At 33.3% G+C, this 27429-nt stretch overlaps 1 protein-coding gene across 1 annotated transcript in view; it reads left to right on the top strand.

Moving 5' to 3' along the window:
• ERBB4 (erb-b2 receptor tyrosine kinase 4) overlaps nucleotides 1-27429 on the top strand; it is a 1133324-nt gene that overhangs the window by 828087 nt on the left and 277808 nt on the right. Inside the window, exons 10-13 of the mRNA XM_047773400.1 lie at nucleotides 1570-1643; nucleotides 2973-3063; nucleotides 4985-5184; nucleotides 23766-23898. Coding sequence (XP_047629356.1) covers nucleotides 1570-1643; nucleotides 2973-3063; nucleotides 4985-5184; nucleotides 23766-23898 — 498 coding nt within the window. The remainder of the gene's footprint in view (nucleotides 1-1569; nucleotides 1644-2972; nucleotides 3064-4984; nucleotides 5185-23765; nucleotides 23899-27429) is intronic.

The raw sequence follows: 27429 nt of genomic DNA, 5'->3' as shown, positions 1-27429 counted from the left end.
AAACACATTTATAGTATTTCCGAGCCTTCTACAAACACTCCATGTTAAACAAGTAGTATATTGTATCAATTGTATGTCTTAGTTTTTCTTAGTTTAAAACAGTAATTTCATCAAGTACATTTTTTGTTTTTGTTTTGTTTTAAAGATATGGAATGGTTCACTGTATAGAATATGCTGATGAACCAGGCTGAGTTAGTACAAAGTGGTTCCAGAGATTAAGTTTGCTGAACTAATAGAGAATATTTTCAAATCTCTAATGCCAGGATGTATCAATGCCAGTGGATTCAGACCCAAATTCTTGGAACACAGATCATATACTTATCTGTTTGTCAAGGGATTGTTGGAGCCCCTTGACTAATAGCCTCCAATAGATCATTGTATCCTAGTTTTAATTCCCCATATGAAAAAGAAGGTTCTCAGAGACTCGTAAAACAGCAGATGTCCAGAGCAAGAATGAAATTCAGTTGTTAGCTGCAGATGGATATACACTGCTAAAAAAGCCTAGTTTGTTTTTGAAGTTTGATTTCTCTAGAGAAGTGGCCAATGAATAGAATTTAATTTTTATCTGAAGCATATATTTAATATGAGGCTTCTTCTTGCCCAGAATAGCATAAAATAAATTTTAAAGTAGTGAAAGTTTGAAAAAAATTGCTGTATATTCCTTAAGGAAATCTGAAGGTCATGCTTAAAACACCAAGAAATATACCATATTATGTTTATATTTGGCTTAATATTCAAGTATGCAATTATTTTGTATGGTCAACATATAATAAACATTTCCTAAGATGAAAAATTCAGAAAAAAATCTATTATCTATTTAACTTTAAATGTGTTTTATATTCACTTTTAAAAAGACAAGACATCCATGTACTAATAACATTAATTACAAAAATATACTTGTTCATTGGGAGATGACATTTTTTAAAAAAATCTCCAAAATTTACAACATTGTTTGAATATTGTCAAATTTATTGTAAATTTATTTTCAAATATTAGTATGGTTTATATAAATGGAGGCAAAATCATTCCTGTGGTATGACAGTGAACATAAATATAAGATAGGAAAAAGATTACACTAATAGATAAATGCGAAGAATCAGAAAAAGCAAATTGACTTTCTATATTTTTTATCCTTATGAAGTTATAGGTTCTATTAATGACTTAATATGTTTTGAGGAGCCCAAAAGGCAATTATTCTCATAAAAGCATAATTTATCTGCAGAATACATTTTCCCAATTAAGAATAAACTTTTAAAGGCAAAATAAAATAAGATGGTTAAAAAGTAGAATAGGTATATTTGGAGGTTTCCTTGGGAGAGTCAGATTAAACCATTCCTCTGAATCTAGAATAGCCTCCAATGAAGAATTTATATCTGTGTCATCAAAAGTCCTCAAAGCACCTTTTAATCCCCTTCTACTTTAGTATAGAAAAAAAATTGTATAAAACATACTAACCTTCCTATTGCTAATTAAAGTTCAGTTTGAATGAAATTATTATTGTCACATTTCTCAAATGATCACTCCTTTATCTAATTTTAAATTTGGCTTTATTTCTTCTTGATTTTCTAGGGATCCTTACAATGCAATTGAAGCCATAGACCCAGAGAAATTGAATGTCTTTCGGACAGTCCGAGAGATAACAGGTAATTTTTTTAAGTGAGTTTGTTGTGCAATGAGCTATGTGAATTTTAGCATTTTGTTGGAAATATGCAGTATGGAAATTTTCAAAGCAAATTCTAGTTCTAAAAACGGAAATCATTTTAAGCGACAGGTGTCATTATTCCTTAGCATTTGTGCACATTTTGAAAACCTGTGGAATTAAAAAAATAAACCATCCTTGAAATTTTGTTGTTACTGATTTTGCAAATGTCAATGGATCTTTGAGTCCATGTTTTTCTATTTACTTTCTACAAGCACTGTTAATAATGGGAAATGTAGGATTCATTTAACACATATTAATTGAAGTCCTATTATGTTCAGTGCTGTCATGGTAGGTGATATGAGGCTTACAGACATGAATCAGACATGGATTTGCTATCAAAGAATGTAAAATCAAGTGAAGAGTTAAGTATATACATAAATGTCTTAAAATGCAAGATAGCTGGTATTGTAAGTGAATAGATAAGGTGGCAAAGATTTCAGAGAAATTGAAACTTTTTTCTCTTTGACTAGTTAGACAATTTTTTTTTTCTTTTAGAAGAATAAGTCAAATTAAGAATCATATGAAACTCAGAGTTCCCATTGTGGTGCAGTGGAAACAAAAATCCAAGTAGTAACCATGACATTAAGGGTTCCATCCCTGGCCTCACTCATTGGGTTAAGGATCCAGTGTTGCCATGAGCTGTGGTGTAAGTCACAGACACTGCTCAGATCCTCCATTACTGTGGCTGTGGTGTAGGCCAGCAGGTGTAGCTGTAATTTGACCCTCACCTATCCATATGCCGTGGGTGTGGCCCTAAAAAGCAAAAAAAAAAGATTACATAAAACTTTATAAAGTTATCTGATCACCTGGAATAGACCATGATGGAAAAAGAATACTTTAAAAAAGAATGTACATGTATATATATGTGTGCGTGTGTGTGTGTGTGTGTGTGTGTGTGTGTGTATATGAGTATGACTGAGTCGCTTTGCTCTACAGTAGAGATCAGCACAGCATTGTAAATCAACTATACTTTAAAAATAATAAAGAAATCAGTAAATAAGCGATATAGTCATACGATTATGTATGTCTGAGAAACATATATTCTTGTTGTTCATTATTTTGACATTCATTATCTATTGAGTATTGCAGCCCAGAAACTTGACACTAAATCTTGAAAGAAGAAATGAGAGAAAAAAAGAGATTCAAAAATAGGAACACGTGTTACCTTTTTCTTACCTCGCATTTTCACTGTAGTTCAAGAATAATTAGTATTAAGCAGTCACTAAGACAATGATATTCTGAATTCTTTTATTCCCTTTATCTTTTGTAGGTTTCTTGAACATACAATCATGGCCCCCAAACATGACCGACTTCAGTGTTTTTTCTAACCTGGTGACTATTGGTGGAAGAGTACTCTATAGGTGGGTGTGTATGTTCAAAGTTACAAGTCTCTCGCCTTCCTGTGTACATTGTGTCAAAGTCCATTAGACTGATTTGCTCATTCTAGAAGTGTTGGTTTTCCACTTTAAATTCCAAAGGAAAGCTCAGCAAAGAATACTCCTGATTGCACTTTAAAGAATACAGTTTGATTTTTCAACTACCTATCACTTAAAGTAATATTAGCATTTTGTAGGTATGGAGTACATACTGTGAACCATAAAATTGGAACTCTTTTGATCATATGTTATAATAATTAAAAGATAGGGTTGAATGACTTGGTAATCATGCCAGTGTGTGATACAAATGCCATTTTACTGGGAGGTTCTCATTTTGTCTCTGGAGCTATCATTTGAATGAAGCATCAGAGAGCTGATATTTTAGGAACTGGTCCACAATCTTTCATGCACTGCTGGTAATGGCAGAAAATCAGAGCTCAGAGGTATACTGTTGTAAAGTTCTAATGTCAATATTTTTTATTCACATAATAAATATATATATTTTAATATTTATTAAGCCATGGCTTTTCTTTTTCTTCAGATTTCATCTTCATGAAATTATTATTTGTGAACAGTTAAAAGTTGATTTATTTAAGAGATTTTGATTAAATTTATTTCCTTAAATCTGAAGGATACCTAAGATCAATATTATCATCAAATATTCTGTAATAATGGTTCACAGAAAGTCCATAGAATTTTGCTATGAAAAGTTATATCTATAAGAGGTCCTAAAATATAAAAGGTAAAAGTGCTTAATAAAAAATTACAGTTGAAAGATATAATCTATTCAAGTGCTATGTGGAACCATTTTTACCATCCATTAAATAAAACATTATAAATTATTGTATTATCATGCTCACATTGTAAACAACAATAAAGAGTGGTTATGATGGGAGCAAAGATTTGAAAGAGTGAATTACAACTGAGCTGGATACACACACACACACACACACACACACACACACACACACACACACACACGCACATTAAATAAATGCATGTCATTGTTCTCCATGCATTTATATATAACTCATGAAAAAATTCTGAATATTAAAAGCAAAACATATGTAGATTTATAATGAAGCAAAAGGGGACAGCTTTGATCTCTAAAATGTAAAATAATGTTCATAAGTTAATTGAAATGTCAGAAACACATTTATTATTTAGAGAATGGAAAATAATTTAATTATAAAATATGGACTATGTTGAAACAGAAACAAGTTCCTTGAAATGATAATTTGTTTAAACAGTGTGGTTGTTATTTAACTTTTAGAGATGCTTTCTCAGTTGTCCAAGCCTTCTGAGTATTTTTTAAATATTTAGTTTAATTTTACTATTCTCTTTGATTTTAACATCTCCTATCCTTACTTAGACATTTTTCAGCTATTACAGCCATGCTTTGGTTCCTGAGGTATATGTTAAAGCTAAATATCTATGATATTTGCCCTCTGAAAGTGCGTGTAAATCTATTAAATAGAGTAAAATTTATAACATTTAACTTATTTTGGGTAGATAAACTATCAACCCATAAATATTTATTACTTGTTATTAATACAATATTTCATTTTTGAGGACCTTAAGAAGGACCTTCAAGGGGTAGGAGGGAAGGCATTGAGCAGATACATCCGTGGTAAATACATAAACAGTGAGAGATATCATTGATATTCATAATTCTAAAAGATGGACATTTTTAGGGGGTGTCAGATGATTACTTTTAAATCTGTCGGTGTAAAGAATATAAAGAAATAATATTCAGAGCACAGATTTATTGATTCAATCTTTTTTTACTCTCTATTAATTTTCCTTTAGGAATAAAACATGATATCCTTATTTTACTTCAAGAATGCATATCATAGCCAGAAAACAGTTCTTATTGTTTCATTTTTTTCCTATCCCCTCTCTTTAGTGGCCTTTCCCTGCTTATCCTCAAGCAACAGGGCATCACTTCTCTACAATTCCAGTCCCTGAAGGAAATCAGTGCAGGAAACATCTATATCACAGACAACAGCAACCTGTGTTATTATCATACCATTAACTGGACAACACTCTTCAGCACCATCAACCAAAGAATAGTGATTCGGGACAACAGGAAAGCTGAAAACTGTAGTAAGTACATTACCCAGACATTAAAACATAGAAACTTTGAATGTTTTATGCAGTTCTACACTGGATCAAACAATTAAAATTAACAGCAGGTCAGAATTGTTGCCCCTCTTCTCAATGCTTAAAACAACGTTGGTATAAAATAATCAGAATGGTTGACTTTTTATAATATATTTCATGTTCTCAAATCTTGCCTAATTTTGCTGCCTTTGGAGATTTTGATTCGATAAGTAAAAGTGGAAGCTGGGAATTTATATATTTAAGAAGGATCCCAGGTAATTCCTTGTATCCAATCAGTGTATGGAAATCTCCTCTGTTTAATTTAATTTAATTTAATTTAATTTAATTTAATTTAATTTAATTTAATTTTTTGTCTTTTTAGCTATTTCTTGGGCCGCTCCCACGGCATACGGAGGTTCCCAGGCTAGGGGTTGAATCGGAGCTGTAGCCACCGGCCTACACCAGAGCCACAGCAACGCGGGATCCGAGCCGCGTCTGCAACCTACACCACAGCTCACGGCAACGCCGGATCGTTAACCCACTGAGCAAGGGCAGGGACCGAACCAGCAACCTCATGGTTCCTAGTCGGATTCGTTAACCACTGCGCCACGACGGGAACTCCCTGTTCAATTTTATGTTTGCTTTTTGTTTCAGTGAATTTGATAATACAGAATAACAAAGTATTTGCCATTTAGAGGTGGTGAAAATAGACGTGTTCTTCAGAAATGTGCAAAAAATGCTGTTCTAGAAATTGCTTATTCAAAAAGAAAATTCATTTCATAAATGCATTTTTGTAAGAATTTTTTAAAATTTATTTTGTTACTTATTGATCCACTCTATCACTCCTTTGTTGCATAGAAGCAAATAATGTTTTCATGAGTATATAACTAAGTCATTCCTATCTTCTACTTTGATATTCCAATGATTAATACTTAATTCTTCCTTGCTTTCCTTCTGAGTACTACTTTCCTCTACATCCTGCAAGTGCCACCACTATGCATATAGCAGTGACTGACTTATGATAAATATGAAATATAAAGACTTAGAATTCAAATAATCTGTTTACAAATGCATGTTCCTGTGGTCATAGTAAGCCAGTCCTTTCGAAAAGTCACATTCCTTAAGGAACATTTTGCTCTTAGGCAGTCTTCTTGCTTCTCTGATCTCACCATTGGAACAATCACAAGGATATAAGCACATAATGATTAAATTCATTAAGTTTGCGAATGGATGGTACAGGGCATGTTTTAAAAATGTAAACTCTTAAGAGGCCAACATGATATTAATTTATTAAGGTAAGGACTTTGTTGGTGACTCAGCAGGTTAAGGACTCGGCATTATCACTGCTGTGGTCCATGTTCTGTTCCTGGACTGAGAACTTCTGCATGCTGCAGGTGGGCACAAAAAAAAAAAAAAAACTAAGTAAAGTAGTCAATGAATTAATTACTTTGTTGATAACCTGCCTTGTACAAAAAAGGGCTTAAGGTACCTCAGGCTAGACATTTTTGTAAAATATAGCTTATAATTTGTGAAGAACTTTAAAACATTTTCCAGAGAAAAGCGATATATTGCAACATGAGATTCCTGTTTTGAGTGAACTTAATTTCTTATATATTCTCCTGTTCCTCATAGAATCAAGAAATATAAAATCCTATATATCAAGATATTCATGTACATGTATCATGACATTTATCCTTTCATTAAGCCTGGATTGTTCCCTTGGTTTTGTAATTCTTAGTCCTGACAGAAAATCTGATTTTTTTTTTCCTCTACTATTTAAGCTTCTTATTCAACATTGTGTCTATACATTCTCCAAATTAAGTCATTCATGGAAGTAATATGGAATAATTTTCATCATTAGTTTATAACTATTTCTGTAAGTCAGGGTGATACTCTCCTTTTTTTTTCCATTTCCTTCAACAACAATATGAAACAGGAGTTCCTGTTGTGGCTCCGGGGCTAAGAACTTGACATAGTGTTATGAGGATGCCAGTTCAATCACTGGCCTCGTTCAGTGGTTTAAGGATTCAGTGCTGTTGCAAGCTGTGGTGTAGGTCACAGATGCAGCTCGCATCTGGTGTTGCTGTGGCTGTGGCATAGGCCTGGAGTTGCAGCTCTGATTTGACCCCTAGCCAGGAACTTCCATATGCAGGCAGGTGCAACCATTTAAAGAAAAAAAAATATATAGTACTACTACCTTTCAAAGAAAGGATTTAACTATTAAGACAATAAATAAATAAATAAAAAGAATCAGGGAAAAACATTTTTCTCTGACTCATTTAATCATTTATAAATCCTTTCTTTAACCTTCTGTGAACCCAAATACTAAGTAAATAGGAAAAGAAAATGCCGGAAAAAAGTTAAATATAAAAAAGTAAGACAGGAAAAATTTAATTATTCTATATCTCTTTAAGACTCCTAAACTTTTGAAACAACTGAGACAGAGTAAAAAATAATTGATAATAATAGACTAAAAATCTAACATAAGGTAAACACAGTTTCAGGAAGAAATGAAGCATTTATAATAAAGCAGTTTATGGTGCTATAGTATAAATTAAGCATCTTTTTTATTTTTTAACATCTTAGAGAAAACAACTTTTGCATGAAATATATTTATTAAAATTTGAGTTTTAGTCTCTTGTACCTTGGATCCTGCATTCTTAGAAATGTAATTACACTATAAACTTGATCTCTGGGGTGTTGCTGATGTTTACATTGAGCCTGTAATGGCTACCTATGTGATTAAAGCCATTTTATCATCATAGTATTACCTGAAAATAGGATAATTTAATTTTTGCTTCATTTTAAATGTACCGTAATATTGCATTTAAACATATTCTAATATGCTACACACAAGATTTACACAAGCACACACACTTATCCATTTCAAGACATACGGCTACATGAGCTTTATAGCATAATGTGTGTATGCACCTACTTAAACAACACGCATACATGTAACCAGCCCTCAAATATATACACATGCATATACACAAAGTCACCGTAAAATTCTCTGATCTAAATCTGTATATTGGTTTCGTAGCCTAAAACAAAACAAAACAAAAAAAACAGCCTTGATTTTTAACACAGTTTTTTGGAGTTCAACATGGCTTAAAACAGTAATGACAATAAAGCAACTCTTCAGCTCGTCTACAAAGTACGGCCATAGCTTGAAAAATATTGCTCTTTTAAGTCAGAAATTTTAAAGCAGACTTAATGGTTTGAAGAGATGGAGATTGAGAGAAACTCCAGGATTTGAAAGGCTGGAATACTTTCTGCCTCCTTTATTTATATGGTTATGGTAGGAACAAAACAGTACTGGTTAGAAAGAGTTTTAGAGTAGGTTTATAAAAGTATTTGAAGTTTCTTTAAATATTTAGGAATTGATTTTTAACATCAGAATATAAATAGTGAAGAGATAAATATTACACCAAACTTTCAGGACCTGAGTTACATTTGAACTCATGCATCTCTATATTTTAAAAATATTTTCCCATATACACTTCAACCAACATAAATGAGAAATTACATTCATAATTACCTTTCAAAGTGGAAATAATAGTATATTTTTCTAATTATAATAGGATGTTCTAATCATTTTTAGAAATCAAAACAGTAGAAATATGTAAACATATAATTTTGGTAGATAGATAAGAAACATATTTTCATATATAAACTGGATCATACCATATATTTTTAAATACTATGTAGCCATCTAAGCCTTCTACTTAATATGTTATGAGGATTTTCCATATCAATATATAGAGCTCTTTCTTCGTATTTTTAAAAGCTATATATAAAAATATTCATTGAATGTCATATTAACAGTAATTTATTTTCTATTTTTCATATTTATAGTGCCTAATGTGAATCTTAGTTTATAAAGTGTTTTGCACTATGGGGCTGTTTCCTTGGGATAAATGTTGACAAGTGGAATTTCTGTGAAATGAGGTGATATATAATAAATTTTAGGATATATTGCAACATCATGTTTCAAAAATACTAGATTAGTTTACACTTGTCCTAAACAATGTTTGATAAGGAATATTTTCCACTACTCTTTACAACACTGGATATTGTCTGTGGTTTTAAATTTTGATGATATGAAATGTGAAAAAGAGGTCTTTTCATGTTTTTTGGTGAGCCTCTTTTTATGTTTTGACTGATCATTTATATTTCTTCTCCTATAAATTATATAATTATGAGCTTTATCCATTTTCAATTCTGAATTGAAAGAGTTTATTACAAATTAAATACATTAATGTTTTTCTCTTAAAAATGCTATGTATAGCTTTCCTTCTATAAGTAATTTTCAAAATTTCTGTCCTTTGATAGACAAACATATGTTTTATCTAGTTTAATGGATATGTTGTTCTCTTTCTTTTTATGTTTATGATCTTGGCACAGTCTTAAATTTTGTCTTCTAGCACTTTAAAACTAAATTGAAAACCCATCTAGAAGTTTTGGTATAGCATACTTCTAAAAAATCTTCAATTGATTAGGATATTGATCAAATATATACTGAAAAATCCATCTCTTCTCACTGATTTTAGGTGTCTGCAATATTTCCTCTAAATAGTGTAAAAGCACCAGCCTCTGTCTTAATCTATATAGTTTAAGCATCATCCCCACCCTGTAAAGCATAATTATCACGATTTTTCAGATGAATATACAGCTATTCGGAAAGTTGAATAATATCCCCAATGTTTGGAGCTATTAAAAATTAGATTCAGAATTTCATTCAACCCATTGTATATCTAGTCCACACTACCCAAAACCATCTACAGATTCAGTTAAATTCCTATCAAAATTCTAGTGACATTTTTCACTGAGATAGAAAAATTTATATGGAACTCCAAAGACCCTGAATGGACAGAATGATCTTGAGAAAGAACAAAGCTGGAGGCATCACACTTCCTGATTTCAAATGATATTTCAAAGGCATAATAATCAGAACAGTATGCTACTGGCATGAAGACAGACACATAGAAAAATGGAGCAGAATTAAGAGACCAGAAATAAATCCACACATAAGTTTAACTAATATTTGATAAGGGAGATAAGAATAGTCAATGAGGAAAGAATTGTTCTTCAATAAATGATGTTGAGAAAATATGGGTATTCACATACGAAAGAATGAAATTGGACCCCTGTCTTACACTACTCACAGTAAAGACTTTAAAATAAGACCAAAACTATAATATTCCTAGAAGAAATATTCACGATAAGTTCCTTGACATTGGTATTGGCAATGACTTTATGTGTACCACCCCAAAAACAGAAGCAACAAAAGCAAAAATAAGTGGAACTACATCAAACCAAAAAGATTCTGCCTTGCAAAAACAAAACAAAAACAACAGCAAAAACAATCAACAAAATGGAAAAGCAACCTATAGAATGGGAAAAAATATTTACAAATCATGTATCTGAATAAGGCATTAATATCCAAGGTATATTTTTTAAAAATAACAGAACAAAGAACAATCTGGTTTAAAAATGGGCAGAGGGGAAGTTCCCATCATGGCTCAGTGGTAATGAATCCAACTAGTATCCATGAGGACATGGGTTTGATCCCTGGCCTCATTCAGTGGGTTACAGATCCGGCATTGCTGTGAGCTGCAGTGTAGGTCACAGACACAGCACGGATCCAGCATTGCTGTGGCTGTGACACGGGCCAGCAGCTGCAGCTCTGTTCAACCCCTAAGTGCAGTCCTAAAAAGTAAATAAATAAATAAATAAATAAATAAATAAATAAATAAATAAATAAATAAAAATTAGCAGAGGGTGTGAATAGAGATTTCTCCAAAGACGTACAGATGCCAACATGTACATGAAAAGGAGATCAACATCACAAATCATCAGAGAAATACAAAGTGAAACTACAGTGAGATTATCATCTCATGCCTTTTAGAATGGCTGTTATCAAAAAGAGAATAGATAACAAGTGCTAATGAGGATGTGGAGAAAAGGGACCTCTGGTGTACTGTTGCTGGAATGTAAATCGGGGTAGCCAGGATGGAAAACAGTACACAGGTTCCTCAAAAACTTAAAAATAGAATTACCGGAGTCCCTGTCGTGGCTCAGTGGGTAGCAAATCCGACTAGGAACCCTGAGGTTGTGGGTTTGATCCCTGGCCTTGCTCAGTGGGTTAAGGATCCGGGTTGCCGTGAGCTGTGGTGTAGGTTGCAGACGCGGCTCAGATCCGGTGTTGCTGTGCCTCTGGCGTAGCCCAGTGGCTACAGCTCCGATTCGACCCCTAGCCTAGGAACATCCACATGCCCTAGAAATGGGAGTGCCCCTAGAAATGGCAAAAAAAAAAAAAAAAAAGAGAATCACCATATGATCTACAAACTTTAAGTTGCAGGATGAACACATACTGAGGATCTAAGGTACAGCTTAAGGACTATAGTTAACAAAACTCTATTTTATACGTGAAAGTTGCTATGAGAGTAGAGTTTTAATGTTTTCACCACCTCCACAACAAAATGCTAATTATGTGAGGTGGAGGATATATTAACTGAAAACATTTACGGTATATCTGCATATCAAATCACTTTGTACAGCTTTGACTTAAACAATAAGTAACCTGATCTCAATAAAACTGAGAAATATAAGACTTGACCATAATTGTATAAGCTTTAAGTCTTTTCATATAACAAAGAAAATAATAAATATAGTTAAAAGGCAAAAAAGAAAAGAAACGAGAGCATATGAGTTCACAGAACTGAGTAGTGCAGGGGATGGCCCTTCAGGCAGAGATGAATGTAGAGGTTAAACATCACCAGAATGCAATCCTTCTGTATTGCTGGATTCTGCTTTCTTCAGCAAGCTTTTTCTTTATTAATAATGGTTAGCCCTGCATGAGAGCGTTCTCACATTTATGAGTACAGGTAAAAGAACTTTGCTTCCTATCTCCCAGCATCTATATTGTGGAAACAACACTGGTTGACCCTTCTTGGGTCATATGCCTATCTCTGGACAGTTCAGTATTTTCTCTCTGCTACCAACTGTTCAGACATGGTTTTGAGTCAACTCCATCAAAGCAATTGGAGTGATATTTTAAAAATAAGATCCTATCTCTCCTGCTTTAAACCTTTCATCAATATCCCACAGCTCTTTGGACAAAGGAAATCCTTTAAATGGCCACTAGGTCCCACATAATCTGGCCACTGTCCCCCTCACTAGGTCATCAGTTACCACCTACCACTCAATTCCCATGTCTGGTCAGTTCTCTGAAAGCAGTAATAGTATCTTCTGCTCAGACTCTCTGGGCTAGATTTGTAATTTCAATTTCCCCCAGCCTTCCTTGCCTTAACAATCCTTATTTATCCTTCTCATCTCAAACTGTTGACCCTTTTTCTATGGGCTGACCTAATACCACCTACTCATAGGTAAGAACAGCTGCTCTATTCTTTTCATAAATATATATATATTTGTAATGCTATATAAATGAGATGTACATAATGCTGTCTTCCTAACTAGACTATAAGCCCTACATAAGAAAATATGTATTTTATTTCATATTTCCATCATGTCCCCATTTCTTAGCTATGTCCAATATAAACTAAATAGATTTAAAAAACACATGGGTATACTTGCATGTTGCCACATTTCTCTTAAGTACATTTATTGAGAGCTTAGTTAAATCAGTAACCCTGTATTATATACTACTAATACACTAATATTATGTCGAATCTTCATAAAACCCTGAAAGGTAGATATTATTATTTACTCTACAGATTAGTAACATGGAAATAATTGCCCACAGCTGCAAGGATAGTCATAGAGTAAGGATTTGAACCTATCCTGGTCTGATCACAAAAACTAAACTATTTCAGAGAAATTATATTTTTCAGCCTTTATAAAAAAGAGATTAATGGTATCTGTCCAAATATATCCCAAGTCAAACCCATGCCTCTACATATGGTAACCAATGCAAAGAGCATATACATAGGTGGTCTTGCACAATGAAAGAGAAGATATTTTTTTCTTCCTTTGTGCTTGTAGGCAGGTACTTCATTTCTGTATTTTGAGCTAATCCATTTACTTTCACACATGCAGCACAGTGGCAAGATCCATTATTTAAGCTTGCCTCTGTTTTAATGAAAACAAGTTCAATATTCTCTGTAAAGGTTGAAATGCTAAGCACATTATTATCTCTCCCAATTTTTAATAGACATGTGCAATTCATATGAGATAAAGAAAAATCTATTTTACAGCTTCCAGAGAAAACACGGGGGAAGTTAAAGGTTGCCAAATAACTTCATTGCTGAAGTTTCTACAGAAAGGTTTATAATGGTGTTTTAAACTGTAAGCCACTGAATAGGCCTTCTACTCCCTCCCATGGGATCATCACTGTGGGAGGTCAGGGGACTGTTGAATTCTTGGTGCTGATTGAAAACTTCTTTTCTCTTAAGACTTTCAAAGAAGTAGCCTCCTTGGCCTTTTGTTCTTTGCTCCATGGAGACACTTTCCATGGTTTCACTCTGCACAAAATGATCAGTCAACCTTGAATACCATCATCTAGTCATTTGGAAAGGATGAGAAGACAGTAATTATTATGGTTTTCTGTTTATTATTGCTTTCCTCCAATAGATACTGTTTCCCTGATCCAAAACTGCTCTGGAGTTGAGCGTCTGAGTACAGACTTGGGGAGGCAGTAGGCAGCAGAAAAGAAGGTAGGGGTTTGAGTGAAGCTAATACTGCCCTCTTCAACTAAGGTCAAAGCAAATGATGGAAAAATCAAGGGAGAAGGGACAAGCTGAGAGGGGTTCAAATCTGAAAAAGCTATGTGAGTTGGTGAAGTAAATAGATCAAAAAGTTAATGGCCTATCACGAAATAGGTACAAAGGTATAATTGATGTCTTTGTCAACATTCTAAAGGAAGAAACTGTAAATATACTTGAGAGACTTAGAATTTGAGGCATCGATAATATTTACCACAAGGATAGGGAAGTGATGAATACAAATGCGGGATTCAAGATACTGTGCAGTATGATTTTGAATATACTCTGCTTGTCCTTACAAGTTGATTTTATAATATAATGTTTTTTTCCCTCTTCAAGAGATTTCCTCTGGTAATCATGTTTATCCTATAAGCAAGTAGAAATAAAAATCATATATAAATATATATTTTTTTTCAGAATATTAAACACCCTGTAGATAACCTTAAAATGGCTGAATGCTTATAAAATGAGTATTATAATAATATTTTTATCATTAATCTTCTAATTCTTTATTGCTTAAAATTTATTTTACACAATTTATATTCAACCAGTTTGAACTCTTTTTCTTACTCTCTACATCTTTATAAATTAATGGGAAGTCACTTAGAAGTCTACGAATCAGTGATAGGAGACTTCTGCTAACATTAGATTTCATTTCTGCTGACATTTATTTTGTACAGTAAGATAACTTGCTTTCTCTGCATTATGAGTGAATCAGAAGTAAAGAATTATTGCTATTAGTTCAAAATCAGTATAACAGACAAACTGTCAACCTTTCTCAAGAAGAACATTAAATCATTTGACTTTTGAAGAGTCTCCACAAAAGAAGAGACAAATTAGTACAATATGTGGTATTTCAATTAATGAATATTTAAGATATGGAGAGAAACACAAAGTCCACCAACTTTATGAGTTGCCCAAAACAATTAATAATATGAGAAGAGCAACAATTCTTTATACAGGAAAATACTCTATACAGTCTCTCATCATTCCTCTTATCTTTAAAAATATTTTTATCTGCTATTCTGGATGATAACTATGAAGTAAATAAGCTAAAATAGAATAAAAGGGACTCAAATTTTCAATAAAGTTTTGTGTGTGCTTAGAAATTATGGAGGTGCATTTGAGAAAAACCCTATATGAAAGACTTTTGTCTATAACAAGAAAAAACACAGTTAACCCCATTTTGCATTTTAAAAGTGAATATAGGTGGGCTAACAGGAATTAGACTTCCCTCATGAAACAACCAAAAGAAGGACAAAACATATGAAATGACAGTTTGCAAGAGAGTGGAGATCAAGCAATGAAAGAAAGCGAGTCTTAAGAGTGAGGAAATAAATTAGGTGAGCCTGGTGATTGCCCTGGTTACCTACCTTGGGAGAATTCCTAGGCAATGGAACAATTCAGTGGGGCCCAATAAGAGTCCCAAAGACTCTCTGAGTTGAGGATGCAGAGCTAAGAGTCCAGGAAGACTCAGGCAGCTAGAGTTCACAGACACATACCAGAGAGGAGAAACAGCAAGAGAAAAAACTGCACCACAAGAAATATTAAAGAAGCCCTTTAGTCAGGAGAAAACAATATCAGATAGAAATATCCGTGGAATAAAGAGCACTACATGGATAAATATATAAAATATATTATTGTTATTATCTAATTTTCTTCAAAAGGAAAAAATAATGTTTAAAAATAATAAATGTGGGGTGAATAACATATAGGAATGTAAAGTGCATGACCATAGCTTAAAGGTTAAGAATGGAGAAATGGAAGTTTGCTATTTTAAGGTTCTTAGAATCTGCATGAAGTGGTAGTGTGTAACTTGAAAATAGACTGTGGTAAATTGAAGATATGTGTGGGGACTTTAGTTTCCTTGCAAGACGAAGTAGGTATACTTTAACCTAGTCCTTCTGCTAAGTACAACTAAAATCTCTGGACATTATTTATAAAGAAATACAAGGTTTTTAGGAGTTCCCATTGTGGCTGAGTGGAAAGAAATCTAACTAGCATCCATGAGGACTCAGGTTCGATCCCTGGCTCAGTGGATTAAGGATCTGTTATTGCTGTGAGCTGTGGTGTAGGTCGCAGACTTGTCTCAGATAGAGTTGCTGTGGCTGTGGTGTAGGCCAGCAGCTACAGCTCCAATTCAACCCCTAGCTTGGGAACCTCCATATGCCGCAGGTGCGGCCCTAAAATGACATCAATCAATCAATCAAACAAACAGGATGTTTAAAGAAGGAGAGAAGAAGGAAGAATGGTTTAGCGCCTTGGCATCCAAGGAAGGACACAGCCGTAAATTCCCCAGCTTTTCTTTTTGCCTTATGTAGCTCAGATTTGGAGGTGAGAAACTGACAACTCATATATACCAATAGGTGAATACTTAAAAATCCAAACAAAAGCCTCTTGTCATTTTCCGAAGGACTAGCAAAGAGGCAGAATAGCAGGACAAAAATTTAGACCGTAACTCTATTCCAGCCAAATGCCATGGGAAAAAACAAAACAAAACAAAACTGTGGTCCCGACTTCACTCCTGCGAGCAAAGGAGTGGGGACTGTAGACTTCCACTGTGATTAGACTATATGAGGTGCTCCGTGTCTCTTCCAGGTGATGTCAGAGAAGCTGGAGAATAGATCTGATGCCTTTATCCCTACTGGGTGGTATAGAGAGCAGGCAGAGCTGAGTTTAAGTCTCTGCTCTGACACTTGTGCTTTGAGTGGCTTAACCTCTCTGAGCCTCTGCCCATCCATAAAATGAAAGCTTATTACTACTTTGTATGATGGGTTTGAAGATTAAGGTCCATATATGAAAAGAGTGTACCAAAAAAGAATGAAAATTACAGGCCAGCATAGCTCTCAGGGATGTAGAAGCAACAATTTTTTTTTTTAAATTAGTAGAAAATAGAGTTCAGCAATATAGAAGATTAATTATACAGCATAAACAGTCAAGGGTTATTTCAGGGATACAAGCAAGGTAATACATCATATTAACAGGCTAAAAAAGAAAAATCACATGATCACATTAATAGATATGTAAATATCACTTGAAAACTTCTTTTTAGAAGAAAGTATTTGGGATCTGGAGCTAGACAGAGAGAACTTAGGGTTGGCACTAAAAGAATAAATTATAAAAGGAAAACAATAAATTGTATTTTTTATTGAAGTATGGTTGATTTACAATATCATGTTAGTTTCAGTTGCACAGCAAAGTGATTTTTTATGTGTTCATGTATATATATTGTATATGTATATTATATTATGAACATATGTATACATACATTTATATTCATTTTAAGATTCAATTTTTCAGTTTTATATATGTGTGTGTGTGTATATATATATATATATGCATATATGTATTCTTTTTCAGATTCTTTTCCATTATAGTTATTACAAGATATTGAGCATGGTTCCCTGTGCTATATAGTAGGCCCGTGTTTATCTATTTTGTGTATAATATTGTGTATCTGTTAATCCCAAAATCCTATTTATGCCTCCCTCCACCTTCCCCTTTGGCAGCCATAAGTTTGTTTTCTATGTCTGTGAGGCTATTTCTGTTTTATAAATAAGTTAACTTGTGCAGTTTTTTTAGATTCCACATATAAGTGAATCATTTAATATTTATCTTTGTCTGACTTCACTTAGTATGATAATTTCTAGGTCTATCCATGTTGCTACAGATGGCATTATTTCATTATTTTTTGTGGCTGAATAATATTTTGTTGCTTATATGTACCACATCTTCTTTATCCATTCCTCTGTCTATGGACATTTGGGGTGTTTCCATGTCTTGGCTGTTGTAAACAGTGCTGCAGTGAACATTGGGGTGCATATATGTTTTTGAGTTTGGGGTTTCTCTGGCTATATGTTCTGGAATAGGATTACTGGGTCATAAGGTAACTCTATTTTAGTTTTTTTGAGTAACTACCATACTCTTACCCATAGTGGCTGTACCACTTTATATTCCCAACAGTGTGGGAGGGTTCCACACACCCTCTCCAGCATTTATTATTTGTAGATTTTTTAAATAATTGCCATTTTTTATTGCTATGAAGTGATATCTCATTGTAGTTTTGATTAGCATTTTTCTAATAATTAGTGTTGAGCATCTTTCATATGCCAGTTGGCCATCTGTGTGTCTTCTTTAGAGAAATGTCTATTTAGACCTTTTGCCCATTTTTTCGATTTTTTTTTTTTTTTTGGTATTGAGCTATGTGAACTGTTTGTATATTTTTGAAAATTAGATTACTTCTCAATTGCATCATTTGCAAATATTTTTGCCCATTCTCTATGTTGTATTTTATTTAATGGTTTCCTTTGTTGTGCAAAAGCTTTTAAGTTTAACTAGGTCCCATTTGTTTATTCTGCTTTTATTTTCCATCATTCTAGGAGACGGATCCAGAAAAATATTGCTATGCTTTATGTCAAAGAATGTTCTGTCTATATTTTCCTCTCGGCGTTTTATAGTATCCTATCTTACATGTAGGCCTTTATCCATACTGAGTTTATTTTTGTATATGTTGTTAGAAAATGTTCCAATTTCATTCTTTTACATGTAGCTGTCCAGTTTACCCCAGCACTAGTTGTTGAAGAGATTGACATTTCTCCATAGTATATTCTTGCCTCTTTGTTGAAGATTAATTAACCATAGATCTGTTGGTTTGTTTCTGGGTTCTCTGTTCTTTTCTACTGATATACCTATGTCTGTTTGGGGGCCAATATCATGCTGTTTTGATTACTGTAGCTCTGTAGTACTTATCCAAGTCTGGAAGGGTTATGTTTCCAGTTTTGTTCTTTTACCTCAGGATTGGTTTGGGAATTCTAGGTCTGTTGTGATTCCATATAAATTTCAGGATTATTCTTCTAGTTCTGTGAAAAATATCATGGGTAATTCGATAGGGATCACATTAAATCTGTAAATTGCTTTTGGAAGTATGGCAATTTTAACAAAATTAATGTTTCCAAAAGCATGGATTATCTTTCCATTTCTTTGAATCATCTTCAGTTTTCTTTATCAATGTTTTATAGTTCTCAATGTATTTTCTCTCTTTGGTTAGGCTTATTCCTAGGTATTTTATTTTTGTTATTTGATTTTTTTTTAAAGTTTTATTGAAGTATAGTTGATTTACAGTGTTGTAATAATTGCTGCTATATAACAAAATGATTCTTATATATATGCACACATCCATTCTTTTTAAGATTCTTTTCCCATATAGATTATAACAGAAGATTGGGTAGAGTTCCTTGTACTATACACACACAGGTCCCCACTGGCCAAACATTCCATATACAACAGTGTGTGTATACCAGTATCAATCCCCCAATCCATCCCTCCCCACACCAGTCCACTTTGGTAACCATAAGTTCGTTTTCAAAGTCTATGAGTCTGTTTCTGTTCTATAAATAAGTTAATTTGTATCCTTTTTGTTTAGGATTACACATTTATGTGATGCCATAGGATGTTTGTCTTTTTCTGTCTGATTTATATAGTATGATATCTCTAGGTCCATCCATGTTGCTGCAAATGCCATTATTTCATTATTTTTAAAGCTGAGCAATATTCCATTGTATACATGTACCACATCTTCTTTATTCATTCCTCTGTTGGCGGACATTTAGGTTGCTTCCATGTCTTGGCTATTGTAAATAGTGCTGCAATGAACAATGGGTTGCATACATCTTTTTGAATTACAGTTTTCTCTGGATAGATGCCCAGGAGTGAGATTGCTGGATCATATGATAGTTCAATTTTCAGTTTTTTCAGGAAACTCTGTAATGTTTTCCATAGTGGTTGTACCAATTTACATTGCCACCAAGAGTGTAGGAAGGTTCCCTTTTCTCTGTATTTTCTCTAGCATTTGTTTGTAGGTTTTTTTGATGGCCATTCTTACTAGAGCAAGGTGATACTTCATCATAGTTTTGGTTTACATTTCTCTAATAGTTAACAGTGTTGAGCATCTTTTCATGTGTTTTTTGGCAGTCTATTTTCTTTGGGGGAATGTCTATTTAGATCTTCTAGCCATTTTCTAAAGTGACCAACAAGGGACTAATCTCCAAAATGTACAAACAACTCATGCAGCTAAATATCAAAAGATAAACAATCCAATGTGACATGATTTTTAAAAGGATTTTTTTTTTCTCCTTTTAGGGCTGTACCTGTGGTATGTGGAAGTTCCAGCCTAGGGGGGCGAATCAGATCTGCAGCTGCCATCCTACACCACAGCCACAGTAATGTGAGTTCCCAGCTGCATCTGCAACCTACACCACAGCTTTTGGAAATGCCAGCTCTTGGAGATGCCAATTTGATCCCCAGCTTGCTGCAGTGGTTTAAAGGATCTGGTATTGCTATAGCTGTGGCATAGGTCACAGCTCCAGCTCAGACTTGTTATTTATTTATTTTATTTTTTTTTTTTTTGCCATTTCTTGGGCCACTCCCATGGCATACGGAGGTTCCCAGGCTAGGGGTCAAATCGGAGCTGTAGCTACTGGCCTACGCCACAGCCACAGCAATGCAGGATCCAAGCCACATCTGCAACCTATACCACAGCTCACAACAATGCTGGATCCTCAACCCACTGAGCAAGGCCAGGGATCAAACCAGCAACCTCATCATGGTTCCTAGTTGGATTTGTTAACCACTGAGCCACGACGGGAACTCCTTCCAGCTCAGATTTGATCCCTGACCGAGGAACTTCCATATGCTATGGATGTGGCAAAAAAAAAAAAAAATACAAACTACAGATTGGGCGAAACCAATTTCAAATAAGATAGAGAGATAGACTATAGGTAGATAGATAGATAGATAGATAGATAGAATGTATAAAGAACTCTCAAAACTCCACAATAGAATTATCTAACTAAAATGCGCAAAAGCCATAAAGATACATTCCACTGAAGAGGATACAGATTGGCAAATAAACACATTATTGGCTGTTTTATGGAATTTATAATCTGCAATGAGATATCACTACACACCTATTAGAATGGGTAAAATTAAATAGTGAAAAAATCAAATGCTGGGGAAGATGTATAGAAATGGGAACCTTCCTACACTCTTGGTGGGAATGTAAAGTGGTATAACTACTCTAGAAAACAGTTTGCTACTTTCTTAAAATGAAACAAAGCAAAATAAAAACAATTAACTAAAATTCTCTAATGTGACACAGCAATTTTATTCCTGGACATTTAATTCAGACAAATGAAAATTTAAATCACACAAAAACATCTAATTTTTGTAGCAGTTTTATTTGTAATAGACCCAAACTGGGAATAACTCAAACTTCCTTCCATGGTTAATAGTTAAACTGTAGTAATCCATACCAGAAAATACTACTAGTAATAAAATTAAACTAATAATATATGCTACCTAGATGAATCTCCAGAAATATATTCTTAATACAAAATGAAAATCTCAAAAAATCCTATACTCTATAATTTCATTTATATAACATTAAAAGTGACACCAAATTATAAACATGGAGAACAAATTAGGCGTTGCAGAAAGAGCAGAGTGGGTAAGGTGGAGTCAAAGGCAGGAGAGAGGTGGGTGTGAATTTAAGATTACAGCATTAGGGATACTTGTGTGACAGAAATATTTTGTATCTTGATAGGATCAATGTCAATATCCGGATTGTGTTATTGAATGATAGTTTCACAGGATTTTACCATTAGGGAAAACTGGGTAAGAGAACATGGATCTCTCTGTATATCTAAAAATAAAAAGTTTGATTAAAAATATGTATACTGCAAACCCAAAAGATATCACTAAAATTACAAGTTAAAAATTTGGTTTTCCTGAAGTTCCTGTTGTGGCTCAGAGGGTTAAGAATCCTACTATTATAGATAGGGGTTAGATCCCTCGCCTTGCTCAGTGGGTTAAGGATCTGGCGTTGCCATGAGCTGTGGCGTAGGTCGCAGATGAGGCTCATTTCTGGTATTTGCCCTGCTTGTGGCATGCTGGTAGCTTTGGAATTTCCACATGTAGCAGATGTGGCCCTAAAAAAAAAAAAAAAAAAAACACAAATTTGCTTTTCCAAAATATGTCAGAAAAAGAGGAGTAGTGGGAAGAGAACAGATTGTACAAACAAATAGCAAAATCAATGATCTTAACTACAATTGTCATATTAAAATAAGTGATTAAAATACCCTAATTATCAGATTAGACTTTTAAAAAAGCATTACCCAGCTAAAGGCTGCCTACCTGATATGGACTTTAACTATAAAAACACAAGATTAAAAAATGAGAAAATACACCTTGAGAGACAAACAGATCAATAGAAGTATAGAGAACTATAAGTAGACCTATAGCTATGTGAACAACTGATTTTTAACAAGTATGAAAATGTACTTTTGGAGGTAATGGATTCATTCATTACCTGGATTGTGTATATATAGCTTGTGATTTCATGCATCTATCAAAACATTAGATTGTAAACTTTATGTATGAGCAATATATGTCATGCATATGACAATAAAACTGCTAAGCACACACACGCGCGCCCACATGGAGTTTCTCTCTTAAACTATAATGACAGTGATTATTCAGTTAAACAATTATGAATTAAAAAATATCTTGATAGGTCTAGACGTCTGCCTTGAGAAAGAATTTTGCACAGTTTAATATAGGGGCCTCCTTAAGATTCCAGGATATAGGAGAAATAATACATGGATTGGGAGATTTTGTTTCACTGTTTTAAAACTAATCAGAATCAGTGATGCTGATAATTCATTTTCTCAAGAATTTGTTACTTGAAACTTTCACAGCTATGATACTGCTTTAAATTACAGCCACATATTCAGTGCTACTCTATTCTATCTTACAAATGTTCTTGTCATAACAACTTACATTCCCCCAGTAAGTACAGTTGGTAAATAATGGGAAGATAAAGAGGGTTTTGATGTTTTTATATTCTAGGAAATTAATATTTTATGAAAACCACATAAAGTTGTGTTTCAGATTTCTCAAATCATTTTTCAGATACCCAGAATAATGTTTGAAGTCTTTATAGTCTCTTCTTATTCAATATCTATATCTTCATTAAAATTATGTTTTTCAGTATAAATAATAATATACTGAATAAATATTATTTGGTATATAGAAGAACAGAGATGGTTTACCAAGTTAAAATTTTAAAACATGGTCCCTAAACTTTTTGGTACTTCTCCTATCAACAAAAATATAGAGATAAGAGTAAAGACTGTTAAATATAGAGATAAGATTAAAAACTGCTTTAATCTCCATAGCTCTTCATAAATAACCAACACGCTTTGTTTAAAATTATTTTGAAACTTTTTTCTTACATGTGCCAATTTTACTCAATGTCAAGGTAAACTTAGAGCATACCAGAGGCCTATAAAAAAGAAAAACTTGTATTTTGTTTCTATTTCTTTTCCCTCTTCTTACCCCCCATATAGTTCTTTCTTTTTCCCCTTCTAATATTTTTGTCTTACAACACATATCACTTGTTCTATTTCTGCATGAAATTCTCATATGGAATTGAAGACAAAATCTTTGGTATATTAGTGGAGCAAAGGTTAGGCTTTAGAAAGGTGTATTTTGTTCCTTACTTTCTGTCACTCCTTCTCCCTGGAATTTTGATATAGATAATTGATATTTGTTCACTCTTATGAAAAAATGCAGTGTTGTTATACACACACAGATACGGGGCTCTGCAATGTGGAAGAAACAGGGTAGAGTGGACCATGGCAACTGGGTAGACAATCAAAGTTATCTGCCTCAGATCTCTTTAAAACCCACTCCTCTTTCAAACCAACTCCTCCAGCTTTACTTGAAGATTCATATTAAAATGGTAAATTTTGACACAGGCTTTCTGTTTTATTTCCCCTTGATTTTGGGTGTGTTTTTCAGCTGCTGAAGGAATGGTATGCAACCATCTCTGTTCAAATGATGGGTGTTGGGGACCTGGGCCAGACCAGTGCCTGTCCTGTCGTCGCTTCAGCAGGGGAAGGACATGCATAGAGTCTTGTAACCTCTATGACGGGTAAGGCATCTTATAATGCCGTCTTTACCTTATGAGTTTTGAGCTACTGATTTGTTCAATATTAAAATGATAATAAAATGGTAAAATTTCAGAATGTGTGTGCTGGTCAAGATTTTTAAGAAGAGCTTTTGTTGAATAAAAGAGAAGACATGAAAAAATTGTCTTCAAGAGAAATAACTTTATTTGAATTAATGAGACTAAGTCAAAATGCATATTAACTATTGTGTATATACTTAAAAATGTGAATCAAAATAGATAACACTTAATAAATTATAGCAATGTATACTTATGCAAAATTGAAAAACATTTCTATTTTCTTTATGAAGAACGTTGTTTGATATAACATTCCCTCCCAAATATAGCCACAATATTTTTATTTCTTATGCTTTCCTATTAATTTTCATCTGGAATTATTGCCTAATTTTTTAACCTAAACTTCTAATTTTAATTTTAATCTTTTTTTTCCCTTAAATTTATGGAGGGCATTGGTTTCAGTAGTCTTTGTAGTCTCTAGTTGGAAAGATTTTTGAAAGTGTTCTGTCACTTTCTAAAGATAACCTCAGCTATATTTTAAATCAAGTATTTTAAATTCCATCTACAATACTACAATAATCAAATTGCCAACAATAAAGCCTAGTATATACCTTGTTGCATGGCATTTTATATACTCATAAAATCACTTTCTCCTAACATACTATTTCATGCATCACAGTTGCCCTTCATTAGTGTGATAATGCATTTTTTTAGTACTGTCCCAGACTCAAATTTTCCTACATTGCTCACTAAAAGGATTTTCAACAGTCTTGCAAAGGTGTAATTTTGAAGCTCTTTATTTCATTTATTCTTCTGTCTCATGAATTGTCCCATTTTAAAAACTGTTTTTGTGATCCCAGGTAGCATTTTATTTTTTTGTTTTACATTACAAGGATGAAAATCTATGGGTTGTAATGATACTGATATGTATCGTCTTTGATAGATGACTGAAACCAATGCCCTCCATGAATTTAGGGGAAAAAAAAGGTTAAAATTAAGATTAGAAGTTTAGGTGAAAAAAAGCAATTTTAAATAAGAATTCAGTAGTTTTAGACTGTGATGATGGTTGCTCAATTCTTGGAATATATTAAAATAAGCATTGGTTTGTGCACTTTCAATAGGAGAATTGTACGGTATGTGAATTATATTTTAATAAAGGCATTTCAAAAAACATTTAATAATTGTAGCAGGAAAATTTCAGCTTGTAATTTTGTAAAGTACGGCCAATGCATACATTTGATAATGAATAGCAAATTATTTGCTACTTGTCTCATTCAGTTGAATTGTATCTATGCTTGTTCACATTATTATTATAAAAGAATACATAAAATACCTGTACACAAAATACCTCAGATCAAATAAGCTTGTCTAAGTATGTATGGCAATTGATGCCATTAAAATGAAACTAGTAGACTTAATTCCATTAAATGAAAGTTACATGAAAAGTTTATTGAATATATATATATATGTGTAGTTTTAAAGCGGGAATGAATTTTAAAAATCATTTTATCAAACAGACGCATCTTATAAACAGTGAGCACTCATAGAATTAAGTGTTGACAAAGTAATAACACTGTAGAAGTGCCAAGTCAACACTAGAACTCAGGATATCTGATTTTTATCCTGTTTTTTTTCTAGATGCATTGTTTTTCTTTAATATTTCAGTTTTAAACTTGTCAGAAATATGAAATAGATAGATATATGAATGTATATACACTACCCTCTGTCTCATTTTTGTGAAACAAAGAAAGCTAAGCAAAGGAAAAACACTGGTTTTCTAAATAAACAGCACTGATCACCCATCTGTTTTGGAAAGCTTAACATTTCCAAATCATTAAATCAAATGCGTTAAAGAAATGTAATTTCTTAAGGTATTTTGCAATAGTGGCGGGGCTCTAGGAAATCATACACAAGTGTTAGTTTAAAAGATAATAAAAGAAAGTGTCTTATAAATGTCTGGATAATTCTTGCCTACCCAATGATAGATTTCCCCACTGCCAATCTTGTGGTATGTGCAAATTTCCTCCAGCTTTGCTTGGCAGATAAGAGAACCTTTGAGGGAAAATGAATTCAGATCCTAACTTAATCACTTCCTAGTTGAAATGTCCATCCTTGGATAAATAACCTAATTGTCCTAAACCCCCTTTTCTTATATGGAAAATGAGAGCAATAATAAAGTCATAAAATACTTGTGATTATCAAATCAGAAAATGCATAATAAAATCTTGTTAGTATTCCTACCACTCAAACAATTGGTATCATTTTCTTTTTGTGTCTATTAAACTAAGCCGATCAAGTAGTTAGGTAGAATAGTCATTTTATGCACTGCTGAAAGTAAATTCAAATATGGCATTTACCAAAATCAAGGAACCTATTTATGTATAAAAATAGTTCAACTATCATAAAAGAAAAAATCCTAATCAGAGGATTTTTTTGAAGGGGAAAAAGAAAATTAATCCTGGCTGTTAGCACTCAAATCCAGATCATATAAGTCACTTTATTTTGGCAACTCCTAACTACACACAAGTATTCAAAATGAAAAAAGAACACTAACTGAAATGCAATCTCATTTTCTCATCTGGCCATATGGTTAAATGCTTTTGAAACTTTAGGAACAATTTGGAGATATCAGAAAGAGTCCCTGTCTGAGCTCTTTTAGGCAATTTTGCATTTAATAATCACAACCTCTCATTGAAATACTTTATGTTTCCCTTTTGTAGAGGATATTTAGGGATGAAGTCTAGAGAAGCTAAGGGATTTAAGACAGAAATATTAATGTTGGTTCTGGGAACAACCACAAATCCAAAGCATTTTCTCTTGATCACAGGATTGGCTGAGGTGGCACACACACAACAAAACTGTCAGAAATGTATAGCAGCAAAATTGCAAAGCTCAGTAAGCAAAGCTCATGCTCAATAGACTTGTTAGATCAGATTCAAGTGAAAGAGTGTCCCTGGCCAAGTTATAGCAGGATCGCTGGGGACAGAGAAGGAAAAAAACAATGATGGAAACAATAACAGTCAAGAAATTGCAAGGAAGATCTCTTCTAAGAGCAGAAAGGAAGAGAGCCCAAAGCCATACAAATTGAGGTTTTCTCCATGATTTTCTATGATATCTTCATACTATTCCTTAGCTCTGAGTATGGAGAAGGAAGTTTTGGAGAAGAGAAAGAAAAGCATGACCTATGTTTTAGTACCGTAAAAAACATTTCCTTCATTTGGTATCGTAACTCTTTAGTCACACAAGAAACTGTTTTCAAAATAGTGCTTTACTGATGATTGCTGGGTTTGCTGTAACTATCATATAATTTCATTTATACATAGTGATTTGGATTCCCTTTACAATTTAGCTCCCTGTCCCCACCCCCAACACCAGGTCATTTCAACCTTATAGTCTGAAGATTTCTCTCTTGAATACTTTATTTCACTCATGTTAAGGAAACATACAAAATAAAAACTTTCATATGTAATTAAGATTTTAAACTCATGAAAATTCATA

Source organism: Phacochoerus africanus, chromosome 3 (assembly GCF_016906955.1).
Source record: "Phacochoerus africanus isolate WHEZ1 chromosome 3, ROS_Pafr_v1, whole genome shotgun sequence".
NCBI classification, from domain to species: Eukaryota; Metazoa; Chordata; class Mammalia; order Artiodactyla; family Suidae; genus Phacochoerus; species Phacochoerus africanus.
Note: the sequence above shows the minus strand (reverse complement) of the source record. Positions and strands in the feature narration are given on the sequence as shown.